This window comes from Coregonus clupeaformis, chromosome 8 (genome assembly GCF_020615455.1).
Source record: "Coregonus clupeaformis isolate EN_2021a chromosome 8, ASM2061545v1, whole genome shotgun sequence".
Classification (NCBI taxonomy): Eukaryota; Metazoa; Chordata; class Actinopteri; order Salmoniformes; family Salmonidae; genus Coregonus; species Coregonus clupeaformis.
This window is the reverse complement of record NC_059199.1, coordinates 35,997,537-36,019,580: the sequence shown is the minus strand read 5'-3', so window position 1 is coordinate 36,019,580 and position 22,044 is coordinate 35,997,537. Positions and strand designations below refer to the sequence as shown.

The 22,044-nt window shown below is 43.1% G+C and overlaps 2 protein-coding genes across 4 annotated transcripts; both read right to left on the bottom strand.

Moving 5' to 3' along the window:
- Positions 1–6,901: 6,901 nt before the first annotated feature.
- LOC121571965 (thioredoxin-like protein 4A) lies at positions 6,902–11,174 on the bottom strand. The gene is made up of 4 exons (XM_041883772.2): positions 11,051–11,174; positions 10,594–10,773; positions 9,022–9,125; positions 6,902–7,387 (listed from the first exon to the last, which is right to left on the bottom strand). The coding sequence occupies exons 2-4, from the start codon at positions 10,744–10,746 to the stop codon at positions 7,216–7,218; spliced, it is 429 nt and encodes a 142-aa protein (XP_041739706.1). The 5' UTR covers positions 10,747–10,773; positions 11,051–11,174; the 3' UTR covers positions 6,902–7,215.
- Positions 11,175–11,493: 319 nt separating this feature from the next.
- On the bottom strand, positions 11,494–21,137 carry LOC121571966 (activity-dependent neuroprotector homeobox protein 2-like). Of its 3 annotated transcripts, none has more exons than XM_041883773.2 (4): positions 20,871–21,137; positions 17,357–17,478; positions 15,557–15,670; positions 11,494–15,181 (listed from the first exon to the last, which is right to left on the bottom strand). In XM_041883773.2, exons 2-4 carry the CDS (start codon positions 17,462–17,464, stop codon positions 12,506–12,508), a joined length of 2,898 nt encoding a protein of 965 aa, XP_041739707.1. In that variant the 5' UTR covers positions 17,465–17,478; positions 20,871–21,137; the 3' UTR covers positions 11,494–12,505. The 3 variants fall into 3 exon arrangements, with proteins under 3 accessions (XP_041739707.1, XP_041739708.1, XP_041739710.1); XM_041883774.2 differs by having other exon boundaries at positions 21,025–21,137; XM_041883776.2 differs by lacking the exon at positions 20,871–21,137 and adding an exon at positions 19,855–20,777.
- Positions 21,138–22,044: the final 907 nt, after the last annotated feature.

Genomic DNA, 22,044 nt, shown 5'->3' with positions numbered 1-22,044 from the left:
CATAATAAGTTACTATTGGGAACAATGGCCAGTAACTATCACACAGAATGACAACTTTAACATAAAATAGGTATTCTGATGATACTCATGGTGACATAGAAACAATATAAAAAATATTGTTCATTATGTTCTGAACGTGAGAGTTTTTGGTGTAGTTGTTTGAAAGTCAGTTATCAATGATCCCAGTTTGAGAAAAAAAAATTATCCTCCAAAATACCAAATACAGGTGTGCTTTATAGCTTTAACAGCTAAGACAGCATTTCAAAACAAGCAGCAAGTAAAATATTATTCAAACTGAATCATGGTCAATGGGCTAAAAAATTGCTCTTAAAATAAGCCCCTAGAAGGAAATAGTGGATTTAACCATGCTGTGGTTGTATGATGTATGATGGGCGGCAGGTAGCTTAGTGGTTAAGAGCGTTGTGCCATTAACCGAAAGGTCGCTGGTTCTAATCCCCGAGCCGACTAGGTGAAAAATCTGTCGATGTGCCCTTGAGCAAGGCACTTAACCCTAATTGCTCATGTAAATCGCTCTGGATAAGAGCGTCTGCTAAATGACTAAAATATAAATATAAATATATGTAACACAGCTCTCGTAACAAACCCCTGAAAATGGAGTGTCACACAGAATCAATACACTTTGTAGAACCACTTTGCTTTAGATTTTTTACAATTGTATACATTTACATTTTCGTCATTTAGCAGACGCTCTGGCGACTTACAAATTGGATACAGAGGTTTGTTCTAACATGTAGCCTGTGAGAATGTAAACATTTGATTTAAAGTTAAACGAAAACGTCAACATCTAAAATTAAGTTGGCAATTACTAACATCAATATAAAAGTATACATTTCATGGCACTGCAATCTGTTGCAGTCAGCTACTGACAGGCAGGTAATGGTATCTATAAACACACTCAACGGCCAGTTTATTAGGTACACCCATTTAGTACCGGGTCGGAACCCCTTTGTCTCCAGAACAGCCTGAATTCGTTGGGCATGGATTCTACAAGTCGGAAACGTTCCACAGGGATGTTTGTCGAATCTGACGTGATGGCATCACTTAGCTGCTGCAGATTGGACGGCGGTAAACCACCGCCACCAGCCTGTACCGTTAACAACAGACAGGATGGGTCCATAGACTTATGCTGCTTAAAACAAATCCTGACTCTGCCATCAGCATGACGCAACAGGAACCAGGATTCGTCAGACCAGGCGATGTTTTTCCATTCCTCAATTGTCCAGTGTTTGTGATCGCGTGCCCACTGGAGCCGCTTCTACTTGTTTTTAGCTGATAGGAGTGGAACCTGGTGTGGTCGTCTGCTGCAATAGCACATCCGTGACAAGGATCAACAAGTTGTGCGTTCCAAGATGCCGTTCTGCGCCGTTATTTGTCTGTTTGTGGCCAGCCTGTTATCTTGCACGATTCTTGGAATTCTCCTTCGACCTCTCTCATCAACAAGGTTTTTGTGCCCACAGGACTGTTTTTTGTTTATCACAACATTATCTGGGAACCCTATACACTGTCGTGTGTGAAAAGCCCAGGAGGGCGGCCATTTCTGAGATTCGGCGTGCCTGGCACTGATGATCATACCAAGCTCAAAGTTGCTTAGGTTACTTGTTTTGCCCAGTCTAACGTTCAGTTGAACAGGAACAGAATGCCTTGATGCCTGTCTGCCTGCTTTATATAGCAAGCCACGGCCACGTGACTCACTGGCTGTAGGAGCTATCCATTTTCGTGAACAGGGTGTACACTGTACATGTACTATGAAATGACAACTCAGATAGCCATCTATTCAGGTTCTAAAGGTTCCATTTCTGGAACATCCATCTTTTCTGGTTCTGAAAATTCCTCTTCTGGAACAGACATTTCCAGTTCTGTTGGATCCCTCTCTGGAGAATCAGTCTGTAGCCATCTTCTCTGGTTCTGCAGCTTCCATCTTTGGGATGAGGTTGTGCTTAAGTTTCTTCAGCTCGGTCATGTTGAAGCACATGAAGATGGTAGGGCTGTTCCTCTGGATCACCTTTCTGCACTTGGTGGCTCTAAGTTGGTGTGCTTCATCCCAAACAGAGCAGACATCTCAGCCCAGGTCAGCCACACTCTCTTGGAGAGCTCCTCAGACTCCTTCTTGATGGAGAACGGATTGGTGTGGAAGTATCTGGTGAAGAAGTCTTTACGCTCCTCAGAGGGGCGTTCCTCCATCCCACTGGGGTCCAGCACCAGCTGAATAGAGGGGTCTATCTGAACCTCAGACTGAGCAGCAGCTTGGGCCTGGGCTACGGCTGCCTGCTCTCGTTTCTCCTTCTCTCGTTGCTTACGGAAGGCTGCCCGGGCCTCCCTCTCTTTCTTGTTGGCTTCCCTGAAGGCCAGCCTCATTTTGCTCTGCAGCTCAGCAGGGGACTCAGGGGGCTGGGGGACGAAGGCCAGTGCTGCCATAGGGACGGGAGGGAGCTGGATGGAGTACAGACCTGGCACCAGGATAATCTTGTTAAGGGTCATGACATGCTGCTTGCATCCGTTGATGGGGGTGGGCAGGAGTCTGTCTGCGTCTTCAGGGGTCTTGGGTGCACGGCGGCAGCGCTGTAGATGGATGACTATAGCTCTCTGCGTAGTCTTTCCTGTGTAGACGCTGTTGCATTAAATGCATTTGAATGCTGCGGTCTTGAGGATGGCGTGGACGGTGGGCGCGATGCAGTGTTTCCCATTCAGATGGGCCTGGTAGTTCTCCACTATGACACACTTCTCTTCACAGAAGGGGCAGTCGGTCCGTGTTGTTTTACTGGGGTTCCGACACACTTCCTGTTTACCACCAGGCTGCATCTTGAGGAAGATCAAGTCTAGGGAATTGGTGACCAGAGCCAGTTTCAGCATCTCCCAGGATCTCTTTGGGGGCCCTGGTGTTGATGTCAACGTATGGGAACAAAAGGTTACCACTGTCGTCTGTATACAGTCTATACTCCCGTCTCTTGAAGTCAGAGTTGGCCTTCTGTGTGGGGTTGTGTTGTGTTTGTGTGTTCAACCAGTTGTTGGATGGAGTAGAACATCCCAGGACAGTAGAGGCAGTTGAGCCCGAGCAGCAGGTGTTCAAAGAGGCCCTTCTCAGACAGCAGGATCTTAGACATCAAAGATAGGGATGCAAACTTTGGTCAATTTAGCTGCCGACTAACCGACCCCCATTATCCGGTTAATAATTGGTTAAATTCATTAAACCGTAAAATCAGGGTTCATATACATTTTGATAGATGGAATTCCATGACTTTTCCATGACCAACAATTGATCCCATGTACCATCTCCTGTCATTGAGCAAGGCACTTACCCCCCCTTCTTATTGCATCTGAGCTCCTAGACTGTGCTGCTCTCCTTTTTCAAATATTTATCTTAGCTACCTTAAAAAGTGTTTACTTTGCAGCCTGACTAACATACACTACCAGTCAAAAGTTTGGACACACCTACTCATTCAAGGGTTTTTCTTTATTTGTGCTATTTTTTACATTGTAGAATAATATTGAAGACATCAAAACTATGAAAGAACACATATGGAATCATGTAGTAACCAAAAAAAGTGTTAAACAAATCAAAATATGTAATATTTGAAATTCTTCAAATAGCCACCTTTTTCCTTGATTATATCTTTGCACACTCTTGCTATCAATCGCTAAACAGTTAACTAGAGGGTACACTATGTTTTGAATTGGCTACCTAGTTAGTCTGTTCTCTATCATATTTTATAGGCTAGGCCTACCCTGCTGCTGCAATATCCGACTGTCTCCCACTCCTTGAGCAACGGCCCACTCGTCTCACACACATGCAGGTGATGCCCGCAAACACAGACGCGCTTAAGTGTCATTCCGATCCTGGTTGATATGTTGATTTTTATTTTATTTATCAAATATAAAAAAACTATGTGCCTGAATAAATTGCATTAACAGAAATTATCATTGGAAAGGAAAAGGCACAATGCTCGCTCACCATTAAAAATTCTTAGTTTTATTAAGCAAGTTTAAAAGATTGACGTTTCGGCCTTCATCAGAATAACCATAATGGGAATGGACAAGTTCATACAGGGCACGGGGAAGACAATTAGGGAGACAACTCTCTTCAGATGGGGGTGCTGAGAGAACGTGTGGTAGACCATACATGTTGGCACTCAGGGTGTGGGGTACTATGGTCAATGTCTCCACCTAGTGATGAAATACAGAAGTGGAACCAGTAAAAAACAATTGGAAAACTGGGCAAGCTTTTTTCAACTACAGTAGGTATAATTGATATACAACCATTACTATATAATATATGTTGAATATGTTGGGTATTGGAAAAATAAACAACAGGGCTAAGGAAAACTAGGGATAACAACAACAAACATCAAAAGCTTAGGCAAAGAGGTCTAACAACTGGTTTGGACAACAGTTCCCTCCATGTGAATGGGGGGTTGTCACTGGACCAACAAAGGGATGGGGCCCTTCACAAAAGCACACTATAGTTATTCTCTAGGTTAAGACCTCTGGGGACTAAAGTATCTAAGGAATGGATCCAGAACTTCTCTCTGGACCTATGGTGTTTGTCAACATCACCACCGCATTAATTTTTGCTGACTTGTTCAATTCTAAAATATATATTGATTCTGTCTGTGCTCTTTCTGAATAGATCAGATGAGAGGAAGGTACCTGTTTTGGTGACACGTACATCCAGGAAGTCTAGTCCTCCCTCGTCATGTTCCATAGTGAAGCGCAGGTGTCCTGTAATGGAATTATTCTGCAGAAGGCCGAAACGTCAATCTTTTAAACGGTCTTAATAAAACAAATAATTTTGAATGGTGAGCGAGAGGTGCGCCTTTTCCTTTCCAATGACTTCTACACATTTTTAGGTTGTACCTCGAATCACTATGGTTGAGCACCCTCCATGACTTTTTCTAAACTTTTCCAGGCCTGGAAAACACCATTTTAAAATGGCATGACTTTTCCAGGATATTCATGACCGTATGAACCCTGTAAAATGATGTGACCAACAGAACATACTATTAATGTGTATAAAGAACAACAATTTTTCCTTTAGAGCTTAATTGAGGTGTGCAACCATTAGAGCTGGCACAATTACCGTATAACCGACGGTTATTAATGAAAACGTCATTAAAATAAAATAATTGTCCTAACCGTAAAAAAAAACATTTTTGGTTGTGGAACGAACAGCTGACTAAAGACGGGACAGCAGGGCATTCGTGTGGCAATTTGACTGGTAATTTGTCCAGTGATTTTTTGTCAACATTTAAAAAGTTAGCATGGAAAATAGATGCAACAATTGCCTACTGCTGTGTTTCCATTGAACTATCTTGTGTCGATAAAAACCGCTGGACGGACGCAATGAAGTCACACCTAAAAATAAAAACGTTTTAGCAAAAACCTAGGTGTCAAATAAAAATTGAATTGATTGAAGTGTTTCCTTCACCCTTTTAGGCAAATTCTGCATTAATAAATTAGCCTGTATGCCCTCCCACCTACAGTATCTGTTTCATGTCTCATATATCCAGTGAAAGCCAGAATGCAAAAATTTACTAATAAGCCTATTTGCCATAATTCTCATGTGCCAATAAATCGCCATGGTCTGTCCCATGGTGAAATCAGCACCCCTGTAGATCTGAAATAATTGGATGGTGAAAATTGGATCCAGTCAACCAGAAAAGCAAGGTGAAGCAATTCAGGCATTCTTGAACTGCAAAGAAACATTTTTATAGTGAAAAAAAATAAATTGATTTTACAAGCAGTAGGCATTTAGAATGGAAATAGCGGAACCCCGGCCTACGGGAGGTAAATCATTGGATCTGATTAATTTGATTAAATGCAATTCAATCTTTGAGGACTGCAACCATAGAAATATAAATGTATTCATGCCTAATAAGTTATTTTTTACTTCCCGTCTGGATATTTAGCTCACAGTCACCCTGTTTACATATAGGCCATGACATCAAGTGCCCCACGTACCTTCGACATTATCCAGCAACAATCATTTATTTGAAAAACACCGTTTCCATCATTTTGTCACAATAAGGAAAGTGCACAGAATAATCCACGTTGAACGGATACTTTTTTTGCCGATCTTCCGAAAATTTATCCTATATATGCTGTTCCCATTACACGTAACAATAACTTTTTTGCAACATTGCTTTTGTCTTGTCTAATAAACCTGGGTCAATGGAAACCTGCCTATAGACTTGAATGGGGAGGGCAGTTCTAATCATTATATTTATATGGCAGCACATGCAGTCAGGAGCGGCTGAGAGGAGAAAATGTACATTAATATATTGTTTTGCTATTCAAACGGCTATTACGGTGACCATGGTCATTTGGCTGGCCAATTACCATCATCCAAAATTCCATGACTGTCACAGCCCTAGCGACAATAGGAAGCCTATCGTCTCACAGCCAAGAGGCTATATTATTGAACATACAACTTCTGTAATAACGCAGCAAAATCATTTTCAAACATTTGCCAAAACGCAATTCGTGGGAAAACACAGTTCTAAAAGCGAACCTGATGGTTTATGTCACTGAAAGAGGGGAAATATAACTAGGATAGGTGTTGCTAATATGACTAGGATTGTGGTTTTAGCATGTGGACAATGAAATAAAGTTCATATGAAAACCAAAATAACAGGAGAGAAATGCTGGTTTCAATGGCAAATGAGTAAACCTTTATAAAATAATTCCATCAATGTTTATATGGTCGGATTTTGGCTAGGCTTCTTGGAAGCAAGGTAAGACATCCCTCATAATAGAAGGTAAAATATCCAGTTTTCCAAAAATTAAGTATATGTTTTAAACATGCAAACTGCCTGCAGCTCAGATGAGTGGTGGGTGATTCCTGATAGTCTACCGTAGCCTTGAAAAAAACAACACCTTCAATGGAAATTTTTCACTGATAATTATTTTTAATCAAGGACTAGCCTTATTCTGGGTCTGGGAAACTGGTCTATGAAGTGATAACTAAATTGCAATATCAAATTTGAAAATGACATGCATTAAATCAAAGAAGAAACTAAATTATGGTTTTTATAACTGCTGTTGAAAAAATATTACTTGGCTGTAACATGATTAAAAAAAGAGCAGAAGACCTCGATCTGAGCCTTTTTGTAGTCCAGCTGTCTAGAAAGTCTCATATTGAAAAGACACAGATTTGCTCCCATTGGGCATCACACAAATCAATGGAAAGGGAAGAACCAATCAGTATCTGTATTTTGTGGAGTAGTCCTTAGGAGATACGACCAGACCTCGTCCTTTTCTCGCCCCTCGGTAAACGGTCTCAACAATGTCAATCATCTCCTGCTTGTCCTCCATGGTCCAGTTGATCTTGTTGTTGTTACCAGTCCCCAGATCTATCATGATGTGCTTGTTCCTGGAAGAGTACAGGAGAAGGAATATGTTTCACAGAGTCATGCAGGACTAAAAAAAGAGGGGAGCGCTCAGTCAACTGAAGTAGCGTGGGGCAATTGTTTTAAGACGGAGCATCCCGTAGCCCTAATTTAGACAACTTTATTAATCATTTAATTTATTAATAAGTCGGGTCTAAGGGCATTCCATAGCAACAGCTTGTGAGATTTCGCCCCAACCCGTTGCTGTACCTGTTTTAGCAGCATGTGTCCCGTGTTGGATGGTATCCGTAATTGGTAGATGGTTTTGATGGAAACATCATCGTTTGTATTGCCAAGCGGTGCCCAAGAAAGTTTTAAATCCAATTGTTTGATGCTACCACCACCCACTTGAATCTAGCTGCAATACACATTTATATTATTTTGTTGACCAGTGCGTGTCAGCACTGTGTCCATTTTATGGCGGCAGGTAGCTTAGTGGTTAAGAGCGTTGTGCCAGTAACCGAAAGGTCGCTGGTTCTAATCCCCTAGCCGACTAGGTGAAAAATCTGTTGATGTGCCCTTGAGCAAGGCACTTAATCCTAATTGCTCCTGTAAGTCACTCTGGATAAGAGCGTCTGCTAAATGACCTATTTATTTTTATTTATTTTGTGTGGCTACTGCGTGTGAACCACAGACAGGAAGTGGCATGACTGCGAACAGTCTGTTTACTTGTCTAGAGGCGAGAGCATGCCATGCGAGTGCACAGTCACAGATGGAACTATGAGCCAGATATTTCACCAGATGTATAAAAGGTGAAGCATCCGGTTGTCATTTCCACTCACTACCAAATATGGTAATAAGATGAAGCACTGTGGCTGGCAGTAGAAGATGGAATGAGATGGATTTTGGCAGACATTCTGCAAAGTCTCTCATTGATGAAACATTTGATCTCAATACAGTTTTCGGTTCCCAAAACTAGAATCTGTTACGAACAGAGTGGACTAAGTTTGGTAGACTTTACCCTTTGCCAAGTTTTTTTTTTAATGGTGTTGCTTAGAAGGAGTGCAAGGGCGAATTGAGTTATTGCACACGCGCACATCACAGAGTAGGCGTTCCCTAACGGAAATATGCAAACACATGCTAGAAAGCGCCAATATGATCTCTCTAGCTGGTGCTTGTTCTGCCCACTACGACTCATTTGTTCCCATTGGAAATTACAGGCTGTGGTCCATCTTGGGATAGTTATACAAATCTTTGGCACAGTTGTGGAATCCACCTGAAAATAGATTGGATTTAATACTTTCTTAGGTATTGCTTGGCGATGTAACCAATGAGCTTTCCATCAGAAAGTCTACTGATTACAAATACCGTCCAACACAGGACACGTGCTGCTAAAACAGGTACAGTCATTGGCCGAGTCCTAATCTCACATGCTTCTCCTATGATATGCCATAAGCGGAACGTTACTGTACTGTTAAACTGTACTTAGTGTTACAACTGTATACATGATGGCAAGCTTCGTAGGGCTAAGCATCACTGTTTTCACAGCTAACCTATATGGCATGAGAGCCTGTGTTTGCTACACCCATTTTTGTTGAACATTTGCATCAATTTAGCAAGTCATTGGTTTGCATGGCTCTGAAGTGAAGGCCGGACATGACGACAACTTGAAACTCACCTGAAGAAGAACATGACGGTGCAAGGATCATACAACTCGTACATTTTGTTGAAGTCCGGCACCTCTGTGATGTCCACCAAATAGATGACTGCAAAGTTCTTCACCTGTAGGGTGGGATAGTGATGTTTGTACTGTAAAAATAGCAAAGTTCAATGAAATGTCTTCACAAATAGGGCTGTGGCGGTCATGAAATTTCGTCAGCCGGTGATTGTCAAGCAAATAACTGTCGGTCTCACGGTAATTGACCGTTAATTAACATAAACACATTTAGCATCTCCTGGTTTCCACACATAGCCTACAATCCAATTGTGTTTCCCGAGTGGCGCAGTGGGAACTTTGCCACTAGAGATCCTGGTTCGAATCCAGGCTGTCGTAGCCGGCCGCGACCGGGAGACCCATGGGGCGGCCCACAATTGGCCCAGCGTCGTCCAGGGTAGGGGAGGGAATGGCCGGCAGGGATGTAGCTCAGTTGGTAGAGCATGGCGTTTGCAACGCCAGGGTTGTGGGTTCGATTCCCACAGGGGGCCAGTATGAAAAAAATAAATAAAAAATACACTAATGCAGATCTTTGGAACATCTACATTTTAAAAAGTCTAATAAATCCATGTAATTTAGCCAACACCTTCACAATAAATCCATTATTTATTTTGGACAGGTCTAAAGAAATATGATGTATATTTCAGAAGAACAGCATAGCATACTATGAGTTGTCCTTATGTTAGGTCCTGATCTGGCTATGCCAAATGGCTGTGGGCTAAAAAAATCCATGCCTTTTGTGGCCAGTGGCCGTTGTGCCCTTCTCCCTGAGTTCCGCATGCTCCGAAGTTGTTTCTTGCCTTACGCTGGGCATCATTCACACATGATAATATGTAATTCACAAGTGATAGGCTAATATTGTCACCCATCAGACTATTCTTGTCTTTACATATACTAAATAATGTGTGAAATTTGTTTTGATTTAGAATGGACCATTATCATGCCCCTGTCTTGAAACTGGGGCAGGGGAAAAATACATGTCATCTATGCAGTATGAAAATGTATGCACTCACTAACTGCAAGTCGCTCTGGATAAGAGGGTCTGCTAAATGACTAAAAATGTAAAAAAATGGAGAACACTTTTCCCCTGGTTCATTTTCATGCCAGCCAGGTAGGCTATACTCCTGTTGTAAAGATAAGCAATGTGCTTAATATTAGGAACGTTGAGAAATAAATATAGTAGGCCTAGCCTATAGAAAGCTGATGAGATCATCACTCTGTTTCTCCCGCAATTGCATAGCCTATAGAAATGTTGCCCATGAGCTCATGGGCTCTCATTAAGTGTTAGATTAGATTTTCGATAACATTTGCATTGAGGTCAGAGTGATTAGAGGGACAATAGAGTACGGAGTACCAGGCAGTTAGCAAATTTGGTAGGCTACTTATGACCATCAGCGCTTGGAGATGCCTAATTACCGTGACGAACCGGTCACGTGGAATTTGACTGCCTTCATGACCGCCGGTGTGGCGATAATAAGGTCACCGCAACAACCCTATTCACAAATGTCAACAATAGTACAATAACATACATCTTACCTTTTCAGCTATGCTGTACAACACCTCGTCCATTTTCATACATGTTGGGTCCCAATCGTGTCCAAACCTAATAACCAGGGCTCTGTCCTCCTCGGATAGGATGGCTTGGTCGACCTGCCAGCCGTTGTGGAGATGCGGTAGCATGTACGACATCTTGGATGCTTTAGCGTCAACACGTATCTTGGGAAAATAACGTTAATGTTGGAAGTAACGTTTGTTTACGACTTGTTACAACTTTGTTTTTCTGAGCTAAATGTTGTTACTATCTCGAACAGCAGAAAACCAGTTTATTTATATAGAAATTAGAAAGTATTGCCACTGTTGGAAGCCCAGCTAACGTTGCTAACTAGCTAGCATGGCCCGTTTGGAAATTTCCAGAAAGTCAAAGTTGAAAGACCTCAACTAATATCAAAGCACTGAAAATATAAAAACATTTAAGGTTTCAAAACACACTTACCGTATCAAATTCTCAACTCCAAAGCCTTACTTGAAACAAACTGGTAGCCTGGGTCTGTTGCTGAAAAGACGAAGGACAGGAAAACGTCGTGTTTACGCTCGCGCAATGTCACTTAAAACGCGACAATTTAAACGGACGGCGCATACCAATCGCATCAACCTGTCTGCCACTGGCTCAATGCACTGGCTACACAGAAACATAATTATGTATAAAAATACGCGCAATGACTTTATTTTACAATAGCCCACTTTGGTTAGACAAGCTTTCTCAGACAGACACCCATTAATGAGCAATAAATTACAGCAGTGAAACGTTTATTGGAAAAAGTTTTTATTGTGCACAGTTCTGCCACAATGCATCAGAAGGCTCAAACCTTCAAGTCTATACACATTTTAGCTTCTGAAGGACTGAACCAATCTAAAACCCAACAGGTATATAGTACATAAAAACCTGACAATCAATTGCAAGTGACACAGGAAGAAGTAGAAACAAGGAAGAAAATGAAAAACCCATAGGGGAATTAGCATATGAAAATAATGGTAAAAACACCAGCAGAAGCTGTCCGTTTTCACCAAATAATAACTTACAACAAAATGAGTGGACACAAACAAACACACATAAAAAGCAACACAACAAGGGCAAGGAAAGCAAAGGTGAAAGTGATGGAGGCTACCTCAAAAATCAGTATTTGAGCGAACTCAGAATGATCCATTACATAGTTCCAATAGAGGGAAGAATAGCGCTCGATACACATTCTGAAAAGAAGAAAGCTGGACAATGTCTTACAGTTCTGATTATACTCAGTCTCATCTGGTCAATGGATTCATATTACCACATAACAGTTTTGAGTTACTATTGAGAACAAAGGCCAATAACTATTATACAGAAAATAAGTATTCTGATGATACAGAAACACAAAATTGACAAATACTGTTCATTAACGTTCTGAACATGAGATAATGGTGTAGTTGTTTGAAAGTCAGTCAATGATCCCTGTTTGAATACTTACACAATACCAAATACAGGTGTGTTTTTATAGCTTTAACATTTGACAGCATTTAAAAATATTATTCAAACTGAATCATGGTCGATGGGCTGAAAACACATCTTAAAAGATGCCCCCCTAGGATTTAACGGTGCTGTGGTTGTATGAAACAAACCCCTGAAAACAGTGTCACTCAAATACTAATACAATCCTCACATAGCTTTAGATTTTTTACCCTTGTATACAGAGGTTTGTTTTAACATGTAGCCTGTGAGAATGTCAACATGTGATTTACAGTTCTACGAAAAGGAGAATAATAATAATAAGTCAACATCTAAAATTAAGTTGACAATTCCTAGCAGGGAGATTAACATCAATATAAAAGTATACATTTCAGGGCACTGCAGTCTGTTGCAGTCATCCAGGTAAAAGTATCTATACAGACTGTACATGTACTCTGAAGTGACAACTCAGACAGCCATTGGCTCTGGTTCTAAAGGATCAATCTCTGGAACATCCATCTGATGTGGTTCTAAAGAATCCTCTTTTGGAACAGACATTTCTGGTTCTGCCATTTCTCCTTCTGGAGAATCCGTCTGTTCTGGTTCGTCGGGTTCCACTTCCTGGTCAGCCATCTTCTCTGGTTCTGCAGGTTCCACCTCTGGGATGAGGAGGTCGTGCTTAAGTTTCTTCAGCTCTGTCATGTTGAAGCCCATGAAGATGGTAGGGCTGTTCTTCTGGATCGCCTTCATGCACTTGGTGCGCTTCATCCCAAACAGTGTGGACACCTCAGTCCGGGTCAGCCACAGTCTCTTGGAGAGCTCCTCAGACTCCTTCTTGGTGGGGTACGGCTTGGTGTGGAAGTATCTGGTGAGGAAGTCTTTACGCTCCTCAGAGGGGCGTTTCTCCATCCCACTGGGGTCCAGCGCCAGCTGAATATAGGGGTCCATCTTGGGTACCTGCTCTCGTTTTTCCTTCTCTCGTTGCTTACGGAAGGCTGCCCGCGCATCCCTCTCTTTCTTGTTGGCCTCCATGGCCTCCCTGAAGGCCGCCTCCAGTCTCAGCTTGCTCTGTAGCTCAGCAGGGGACTCAGAGGGCTGGGGGACAGGGACGGAGGCCATCGCTGCCATGGGGACAGGAGGGAGCTGGGCAGAGTACAGACCTGGCGCCTGGATCATCTGCTTAAAGGCCATGACCTGCTGCTGGCGTCCGTTGGTGGGGGCAGGCTGGAGTCGGTCTGTGTCTTTAGGGGTCTTGGGTGCACGGCGGCAGCGCTGTAGATGGATGACTATAGCTCTCTGCGTAGTCTTGCCTGTGTAGACGCCGTTGCAGTAGATGCATTTGAATGCTGCAGTCTTGAGGATGGCGTGGACGGTGGGCGCGATGTAGTGTTTCCCATTCAGATGGGCCTGGTAGTTCTCCACTGTGACACACTTCTCTTCACAGAAGGGGCAGTCGGTCCGCGTCGTTTTACTGGGGTTCCGACACACGTCCTGTTTACCACCAGGCTGCATCTTGAGGAAGATCAGGTCTAGGGAGTTGGTGACCAGAGCCAGTTTCAGCTCTGCGTCTCCCAGGATCTCTTTGGGGGCCATGGTGTTGATGTCAAAGTAGGGGAACAGAAGTTTACCGCTGTCGTCTGTGTACAGTCTATACTCCCGCCTCATGAAGTCACAGTTGGCCTTCTGTGTGGGGTTGTGTTGTGCGTTTGTGTGTTCAACCAGTTGTTGGATGGAGTAGAACATCCCAGGACAGTAGAGGCAGTTGAGCCCGTGCAGCAGGTGTTCAAAGAGGCCCTTCTCAGACAGGAGGATCTTACACTTCAAACACTTTACCGTCTTGTCAGGCATCTTCCTGAGGAAGGGAGCGCGGGCAGCCAGGCCCTGCTGCTTAGCTGCTCTGGGCTGGGCCTTGTGGGCAGCCTGTTGGTGAGCCTCATAGACGTTGGAAGGGAGCAGTTCATTACAGATGGGACAGGTGATCCACTTCTTGGCTTTGGAGTTCAGAGCAGGATTACCTGCTGGTTTGATGGGCTGAGGAGCCTTGCTGATAAGCTGGATGTTACTGGTCTGGCTGGGCATGCCCACCGACGTGGCGAAGGTGTAGGTGGGCATGCCGTTGACCTTGTTGCCCGTGGGGAAGAGGTGGCTGAGGAGGGACTGGGAGGTCAGCATGGTGCCCTGAGTGTTGCTCTGGAGCATGGTACCCTGGGGGGTCCCCTGGTTCAGGGGGAGGCGCTGAGTCACCATGAGGGCCTGGGACATCCCTGGAATGCTGATCTGCACCCTCGGGGGCAGGAAGACCTGCTGGGGCTGCTGCTGACCTTGGACCCCTATGTTGAAAGGCACCTGGTTATGAGCAGCACCAGGTAGGGAGGTGCCAGAGGGCAGTCTGACCATGGTCTGGCCGATGGGCATGGTGGCTGAGATGGCCCCCTGGGGCAGAGCACTCTGCAGCTTGACAGTAGCACCAGGCTGGACGAGGCCCTTTGCCTCAGCACCGGCCAGCTGAACCAGGGCCTGAGGGGGGAGGAAGCTCTGGTTGGGCCCTGCCAGCTGCTCAGGACTGGACACCTGTGGCAGCTGTTTTTTAGGGGCCAGTGTTTGATAATTTGCAGGCTTGGCGTACTGAGTGTTCTCCAAGATCCAGGTCCTGATCTGAGCGCAGGCCCACTGGTGAGTGGGAGAGGACAGGATGTGGTGCAGCATGTGCTCCGTGCTTTCGATGGCCATCTTACACACCTTACAGAACTGCCTGGAGGCTGAATGGGGGAACTTAGTGTCTGGTATCCGGCCTGAGAAGTGGTGCCACAGCTTCTCCAGGTGGTTCAGCAGGACGTGCTTCTTCATTGAGAACAGGTTTGAGTCCACATATCGGCACTTGCGACACTTAAACCGGTCCCCTTTCTTGGTAGTTGAATGCAGAGACGCTGATTCTTGGTCCACATTCGGAGAGCCATGGAAGAGGAGGAGGTGCTTCTTGATGAGTCGGGGGTGGGCGACGAAGGGGCAGATCTGGCAGGGAGCCAGGGCACACAGTTTCCTCTCATACTCATGGCTCCGCTGTAGATGACTCTTGTAGGAGTACCAGTTCCGGGTGGAGTACTTACAGAGGGTGCAGCACAATAGCCGCGTGCGGTACGGCCACTGGGGAAGGAAACGCACAGATAGCAAGCGTGATTAGCAAAATAAGAACATTTTAAATTGATCCGTCACTTCACTGTAAGGAATGAATGTTACATTTTTTTGTACGAAGAGTGTGTCCCTACATAGTGCACCACTTTTGACCAGAAAGGCTGGGAATTTTGGGAATAGGGTGCCATTTCGGATGCAGATTAAGTAAGAACTGAATTAACTGATGCATATTCAACATCAGTGGCTATGCATTTCCACAGACCCCAGAAATATTGGCACATTTAATCAATCAGTTGAACTATAAACTATTCTGTTTCAATTTCAAACACTTGTTTGGTTTGTTGACATCCCTATCAGACTAGCTCATCTTTCCAGGTGCCATTTTACCTTTTTCTTCCTCTTGCCTTGGAAGGGCTCACTGAGGTCCACCCACTCAGTCTCCTGGAATGCCTCATCAGAATCAGAATCTTCATTAGAGTTCTTCTTCTCCTTCTGCAGCTCCTGGAAGATGGTGACAGACAACATACAGTTAAGGACAACAGCTACAGTGAGGGGAAAAAGTATTTGATCCCCTGCTGATTCTGTACGTTTGCCCACTGACAAAGAAATGATCAGTCTATAATTTTAATGGTAGGTTTATTTGAACAGTGAGAGACAGAATAACCAAAAAATCCAGAAAAACGCATGTCAAAAATTGATTTGCATTTTAATGAGGGAAATAAGTATTTGACCCCCTCTCAATCAGAAAGATTTCTGGCTCCCAGGTGTCTTTTACACAGGTAATGAGCTGAGATTAGGAACACACTCTTAAAATAGAGTGCTCCTAATCTCAGTTTGTTACCTGTATAAAAAGAAACCTGTCCACAGAAGCAATCAATCAGATTCCAAACTCTCCACCATGGCCAAGACCAAAGAGCTCTCCAAGGATGTCAGGGACAAGATTGTAGACCTACACAAGGCTGGAATGGGCTATAAGACCATCGCCAAGCAGTGTTTGGAGGAGGAGGAATGCTGCCTATGACCCCAAGAACACCATCCCCACCGTCAAACATGGAGGTGGAAACATTATGCTTTGGGGGTGTTTTTCTGCTAAGGGGACAGGACAACGTCACCGCATGAAAGGGACGATGGACGGCGCCATGTACCGTCAAATCTTGTGTGAGAACCTCCTTCCTTCAGCCAGGGCATTGAAAATGGGTCGTGGATGGGTATTCCAGCATGACAATGACCCAAAACACACGGCCAAGGCAACAAAGGAGTGGCTCAAGAAGAAGCACATTAAGGTCCTGGAGTGGCCTAGCCAGTCTCCAGACCTTAATCCCATAGAAAATCTGTGGAGGGAGCTGAAGGTTCGAGTAGCCAAACGTCAGCCTCAAAACCTTAATGACTTGGAGAAGATCTGCAAAGAGGAGTGGGACAAAATCCCTCCTGAGATGTGTGCAAACCTGGTGGCCAACTACAAGAAACGTCTGACCTCTGTGATTGCTAACAAGGGTTTTGCCACCAAGTACTAAGTCATGTTTGCAGAGGGGTCAAATACTTATTTCCCTCATTAAAATGCAAATCAATGTATAACATTTTTGACATGCGTTTTTCTGGATTTTTTGTTGTTGTTATTCTGTCTCTCACTGTTCAAATAAACCTACCATTAAAATTATAGACTGACACTTTGTCTGTGGGCAAACGTACTAAATCAGCAGGGGATCAAATACTTTTTCCCCCTCACTAAGTATCATGGGAAGAAAACACTGATCAATGATCTCCGATCATTCACTCGTGTGTCCCAAATGGCACCTTATTCCCTTTATAGTGCACTACTTTTGATCATCGGGAATAGGGTGCCATTTGGTACAGACCGTCTTTAAAAGTTATGGGAAAAGTACAATTTTCTGACGAAGATCAGTTTCGGCTCGAAACTTTGTCAATAAAGTGGTGAATTGGGAGCTTTAACAGTGTGAGGGCCTTCTTGTTCTTTACTAGTATTCTTTATTAGCCCAGCACCTATGTTTTAAGGATGTGCGTATGACCACAAACTTTTCTGTAAAAAGTACAATCCATGCCTATAAACAATGTGTAATATGGCAATAATTAGGCCCTCATCTAGCCAACTAACAATCCTTGCTACACTGATCTGATACCGATGAAACTGATAGTTTTAAACATAAAAATCGCACAACATGAACATACTTCCAGAAGGTTTTTGCAATCCTCCAGTCCATAATCACTCAAAATATGTTTCACTTTTCTCCTTGTTTTTCGGATGTTCTCCAAGTTTCCAACAGGGACCTGATACATTGTTCCTCAGCTTCCTAAAAGAGAGAGGCATCATGTTAGGCCAGGTAATATACACTTCCCAACTAGGGATTTGACTGTTGAGTAATTGCATGATTCTTTTCTAGTACTCAAAAAAAGGAGGCCTATGTGCTCATTTATCTATAGGTCTATGCCAAGAGTGCACGATGATGCCTAATATGTCATATCCATTACATATAACAAATCCCAATAGCAAAATTGCCCTTATATATGTATACACACACACAAAAAAAAGAAGAGCAAATTAAGTCATACTATCAAAATCTTGACACACAGGTCCATGCATGTCGACTAAAACATTCCATTGTTTCTGCAACTAGCTCCCCCTAACAAGCAAAGTTTGAAATGTGTTCTACCCTCGTGGCTTTGAGTCTCTAGTGACTCTTGTCAAGGAGTGAAATTTAAAACATACAAAAGAGTTCCCATGATATATATACACACACCACATTTTTTTGACACCCCTTTAAATTAGTGGATTCAGCCATTTCAGCCACACCCATTGCTGACAGGTGTATACAATCGAGCACACAGCCATGCAAACTCTATAGACAAACATTGGTGGTAGAATGGCCTTACTGAAGAGCTCAGTGACTTTCAACGTGGCACCGTCATAGGATACCACCTTTCCAACAAGTCAGTGGTAGGCCAAACAGGCTCACAGAACGGGACCACCGAGTGCTAAAGCACGTAGCGCGTAAAAATCATCTTTCCTCGGTTGTAACACTCACTACCGAGTTCCAAACTGCCTCCGGAAGTAAAGTAATCACAAGAACTGTTCGTCGTGGCCGAGCAGCCGCACAAAAGCTTAAGATCACCATGCGCAATGCCAAACGTCGGCTGGAGTGGTGTAAATCTCGCCTTCATTGGACTCTGGAGCAGTGGAAACGCGTTCTCTGGAGTGATTAATCACGCTTCACCATCTGGCTCTGTCGAATCTGGGTTTGGCGGATGCCAGGAGAACGCTACCTGCCCCAATGCATATTGCCAACTGTAAAGTTTGGTGGAGGAGGAATAATGGTCTGGGGCTGTTTTTCATGGTTCGGACTAGGCCCCTTAGTTCCAGTGAAGGGAAACCTTAATGCTACAGCATACAATTACATTCTAGATGATTCCGTGCTTCCAACTTTGTGGCAACAGTTTGGTGTCCACATACTTTTGGTCATGTAGTTTATATTCAGTCAAAAAAAGCAAGTGCCATTTAAGATACATTTATTGAAAGCATAATAAACTGGTTATATTATATGGTGGAACACACTCTTTAAGAGGGGCAGTAACCATACGCAGCAGCACTTGCTTGTAGAAGCCTATGGCTGTGCAATGGCATAGCTTTGTTAATTTAGCCGACATGACGCTCTTATTTCCCGAGCTCTTATCACAGTCAAGACACCTATTTTATAGTTAAAAAAAACATGTAATAAGAATAAAATAGAACAGAATATTTTTTCCAAATGAAAAAGTTGCCACTGCGAAGTGAAGCGCATCTCACGTCTTGAACTGTTATTCTCAAAGAGTGATCATTTAAAACTTGGTTCAATTTGGCTACCAGACACTAATTCTCATTATTAACAATGGGCTAAAATATAGGGTAATTAGTGTGCTTGTCAGCAAGAACACTGTTATTCCCCACACTTATTTTATTATTCCACTTCTTCCCAATTTTACCAGTGTAATCACGTATTTGAAATCTGATATGCCTACTTGTGTCTTTGAAAATGAATTACGAGGCTATGTATTTTTGCAGCCATTCATGGACAGTTTTGGGGCGGCGCACAATTCATGGGGCGGTGCACAATTGGCCCAGCGTCGTCCAGGGTAGGGGAGGGAATGGCCCGCAGGGATGTAGCTCAGTTGGTAGAGCATGGCGTTTGCAACGCCAGGGTTGTGGGATCGATTCCCACGGGGGGCCAGTATGAAAAATAATTAAAAATATGTATGCACTCACTAACTGTAAGTCACTCTGGATAAGAGCGTCTGCTAAATGACTAAAATGGAAATGTAAAATGTTTTGAATAAGTCATACAAATAAGCATTGGATATTAAATGCTGCAGGCCACAAATATAATTTATATTTTAGTATTGTGCACATGCTAGGCAGAGATGGTAGGGGGATGCCCAACTGAATCGCATTACATCTATGTAGAGTAAGATGGCAAGAATCTTCAACTAATAGACATAAACCACCTGAATATTTGATATTCATTTGATTTTTCTTGAGAGTTGGGTGATTGAGAAATTAAATTGTTATAACAAGAACATTTTCAAACACCCAGCACTTGGGAAACATAGATCAGGGGTGGCGAACCCTCCTGGGGAGCAAGCAGGATTTTCTTCCAGCCTTATTTTAAAGAGTTACAAAACGTTTGTGTCTTTACCTTGAAAGCAGTCCATGGACAAGGAGACCACAATCTATGATTTGGTTACCCACAGCCATCAACCATTAATGTTAGTATTTCCTGGTAACACTACCCCACGTGTCACATACTTTCCACCTGAGAACAGGGATCAATCCCAGTTTCCAACCTTCACACTGTTTCTCCCCATGTTATTTCATAACTGTCTGAATAAAATGTCAATCCACCTAAAAAAAAAAATAAAAAAAAAAGTGCATACTTTACATTTCACCCCTCCCCCAAAAATATAATGTTCAAAGTATCCTAAATACACCGGACCTGTGGTTTTATTTTCCACCCTGGTCATAGGCCTAAGCCATGTCAAAATACGTATAATTGCAGGAAATTAGCTTTAAAACAGTTAAATGTCCTTCGTGTCTAAGGGTTGTGCCAGGGGGCAAAGAAATTCACATAGCAAATCTAACTCTACGCTTTTTTCTAAAGTTGGCAGCCCTGAGTGTACTCGTTCAAATTGCAGGCACTCGTGTCCTGTATTGTTCTTTTTCCGTCACTAGCTAGCTAACGTTAGCTAGCTAAGTAGATCCCCGACTCCGGAGTTGAACATTTGCGTGCCTTCCTTGGATGTGGCAGCCGTTTTACAGCCTTCCTCTCCAGAAACAAATCCTGATTCCCCCTTCCCCGTGGTCACCATGCCCCATGGTAGGCATAGAAATTACCATCGAAGTTGGAAGGGCAGACTTTCGAATGGGACGCCTATGCCACGAAGGGTCACCAAAAGCGGCCGGTGGACCCGAGAGAAAAAATATAGCTAAAACCATCTAATTGTATGCATTGGCGGGAATAAAAATATAAGCTAAAATGCTAGCTAGCTAGCAGTGTTGAACTCAATGATACATCATTGGTTGAACTGCATACAAACATGCCTGGTTGGCTGATTTGTGAAAGTGGATCTGCGCAAATGTCGACAATGGCTACAATAGGCGTATATTTGTGATGAACTGTTGAGGATGCTCACTGACCGAGCTACATAAAATTACCTTTGCTTCTCCGGTTATAAAAAGGATGGCTGTCGCGTCTCTCTCTTTTTTTTTTTTTATCGTGTATGGATTGTTTCACCAATCCGCCAGCGCTTCAGTCTCGGTGTCACGGAAGTGTGCAATCAATCCACCTGGACGATGCTCTGCCACTCACCTCCCCAGACAAGATGCAGCCGCCAAAGTTAATTCAGGAAATAATGATTTACATTAAAGTGAAATAATTGATGTATTGTGCTGTTTCACCCTCCTCCTGAAGTAAAAAATGGCGCTTGCATTCAGGACATGACGTTTGGGTCCTAATTAGCATATATGGAGGATGACCAATGAGATTGAAGTTAGCTGTGGACTAAATTGGGGAACTTTCCAAACATAGTTGAAGTTTCGAAGTGATTTCCTTCCATTTTACTCTTAATTGATGAGTTAATTGGGCTAATAAACATGATATAAGAGCACAAAATAGGTGTGGGTGTGGCTACGGACAGAATAAAGGCTCTGGAAAAAGCTAGCTAGTCACATGGTACAATTCAAAACAACCAATAGGCTGTCAGGAAATTGAGGCAAAGGGGAGGGCCAAAGAGATTTTATGGTGACCTCATATCATGCCACTGTTCATCAGCCAATGGTTGACGACCCTTCCAGTCCATTATTTGAAGAAAAAAACATAAGAATGTAAGTACTAGCTACCTTTTATTACAATAAAGTAATGTGTGTTAGAAATGGCTAAAATAAAATTGCAATGGTATTTGAAAGGAATGAATCAAGAATAACAATATTTCTTATCATTATATTTGATATGTTATGCAAAAACAGATCTACTAATTATGGCCGAAGGTGTAGCCACAGCAAAATTTGGCTCGCTAGCTAAAGCTATTCAATCATCTCCATTCTGTAAAACTATCTTCAGGAATGAGACTTGAACACAGATTTACACATTGTTAATTGGGTCATCATATATGGTTGTTAATGTCTTCATTAGTGCCCTAACGCCATGGTCGACTAGTGGCTGGCGAGTGACTATCTCTTGAAAACCCGTTGCTAATACATTTCTTAAAGCTGAACTTTCCTCAACTTTCACTCCTATAGTCAGGTTTGCATTGTCAACAGTTGCATCGTGACAGTGGTCATGTCCAAATACCCATACTACATACTTAAGCTGCATACTCATTTCAGCATT

What these genes read in the sequence shown, in the direction of transcription:
- LOC121571965 (XM_041883772.2), bottom strand. Translation starts at nt 10,746, where the DNA reads ATGTCGTACATGCTACCGCATCTCCACAACGGCTGGCAGGTCGACCAA. An exon ending in TGTACAGCATAGCTGAAAAG is followed by an intron (nt 9,126 to 10,593) that starts GTAAGATGTATG and finishes CCCACCCTACAG; the next exon opens with GTGAAGAACTTTGCAGTCAT. An exon ending in ACCGTCATGTTCTTCTTCAG is followed by an intron (nt 7,388 to 9,021) that starts GTGAGTTTCAAG and finishes GTACTCTTCCAG; the next exon opens with GAACAAGCACATCATGATAG.
- LOC121571966 (XM_041883773.2), bottom strand. Translation starts at nt 17,464, where the DNA reads ATGTATCAGGTCCCTGTTGGAAACTTGGAGAACATCCGAAAAACAAGG. An exon ending in ATTGCAAAAACCTTCTGGAA is followed by an intron (nt 15,671 to 17,356) that starts GTATGTTCATGT and finishes ACCATCTTCCAG; the next exon opens with GAGCTGCAGAAGGAGAAGAA. An exon ending in AAGGCAAGAGGAAGAAAAAG is followed by an intron (nt 15,182 to 15,556) that starts GTAAAATGGCAC and finishes TTCCTTCCCCAG; the next exon opens with TGGCCGTACCGCACGCGGCT.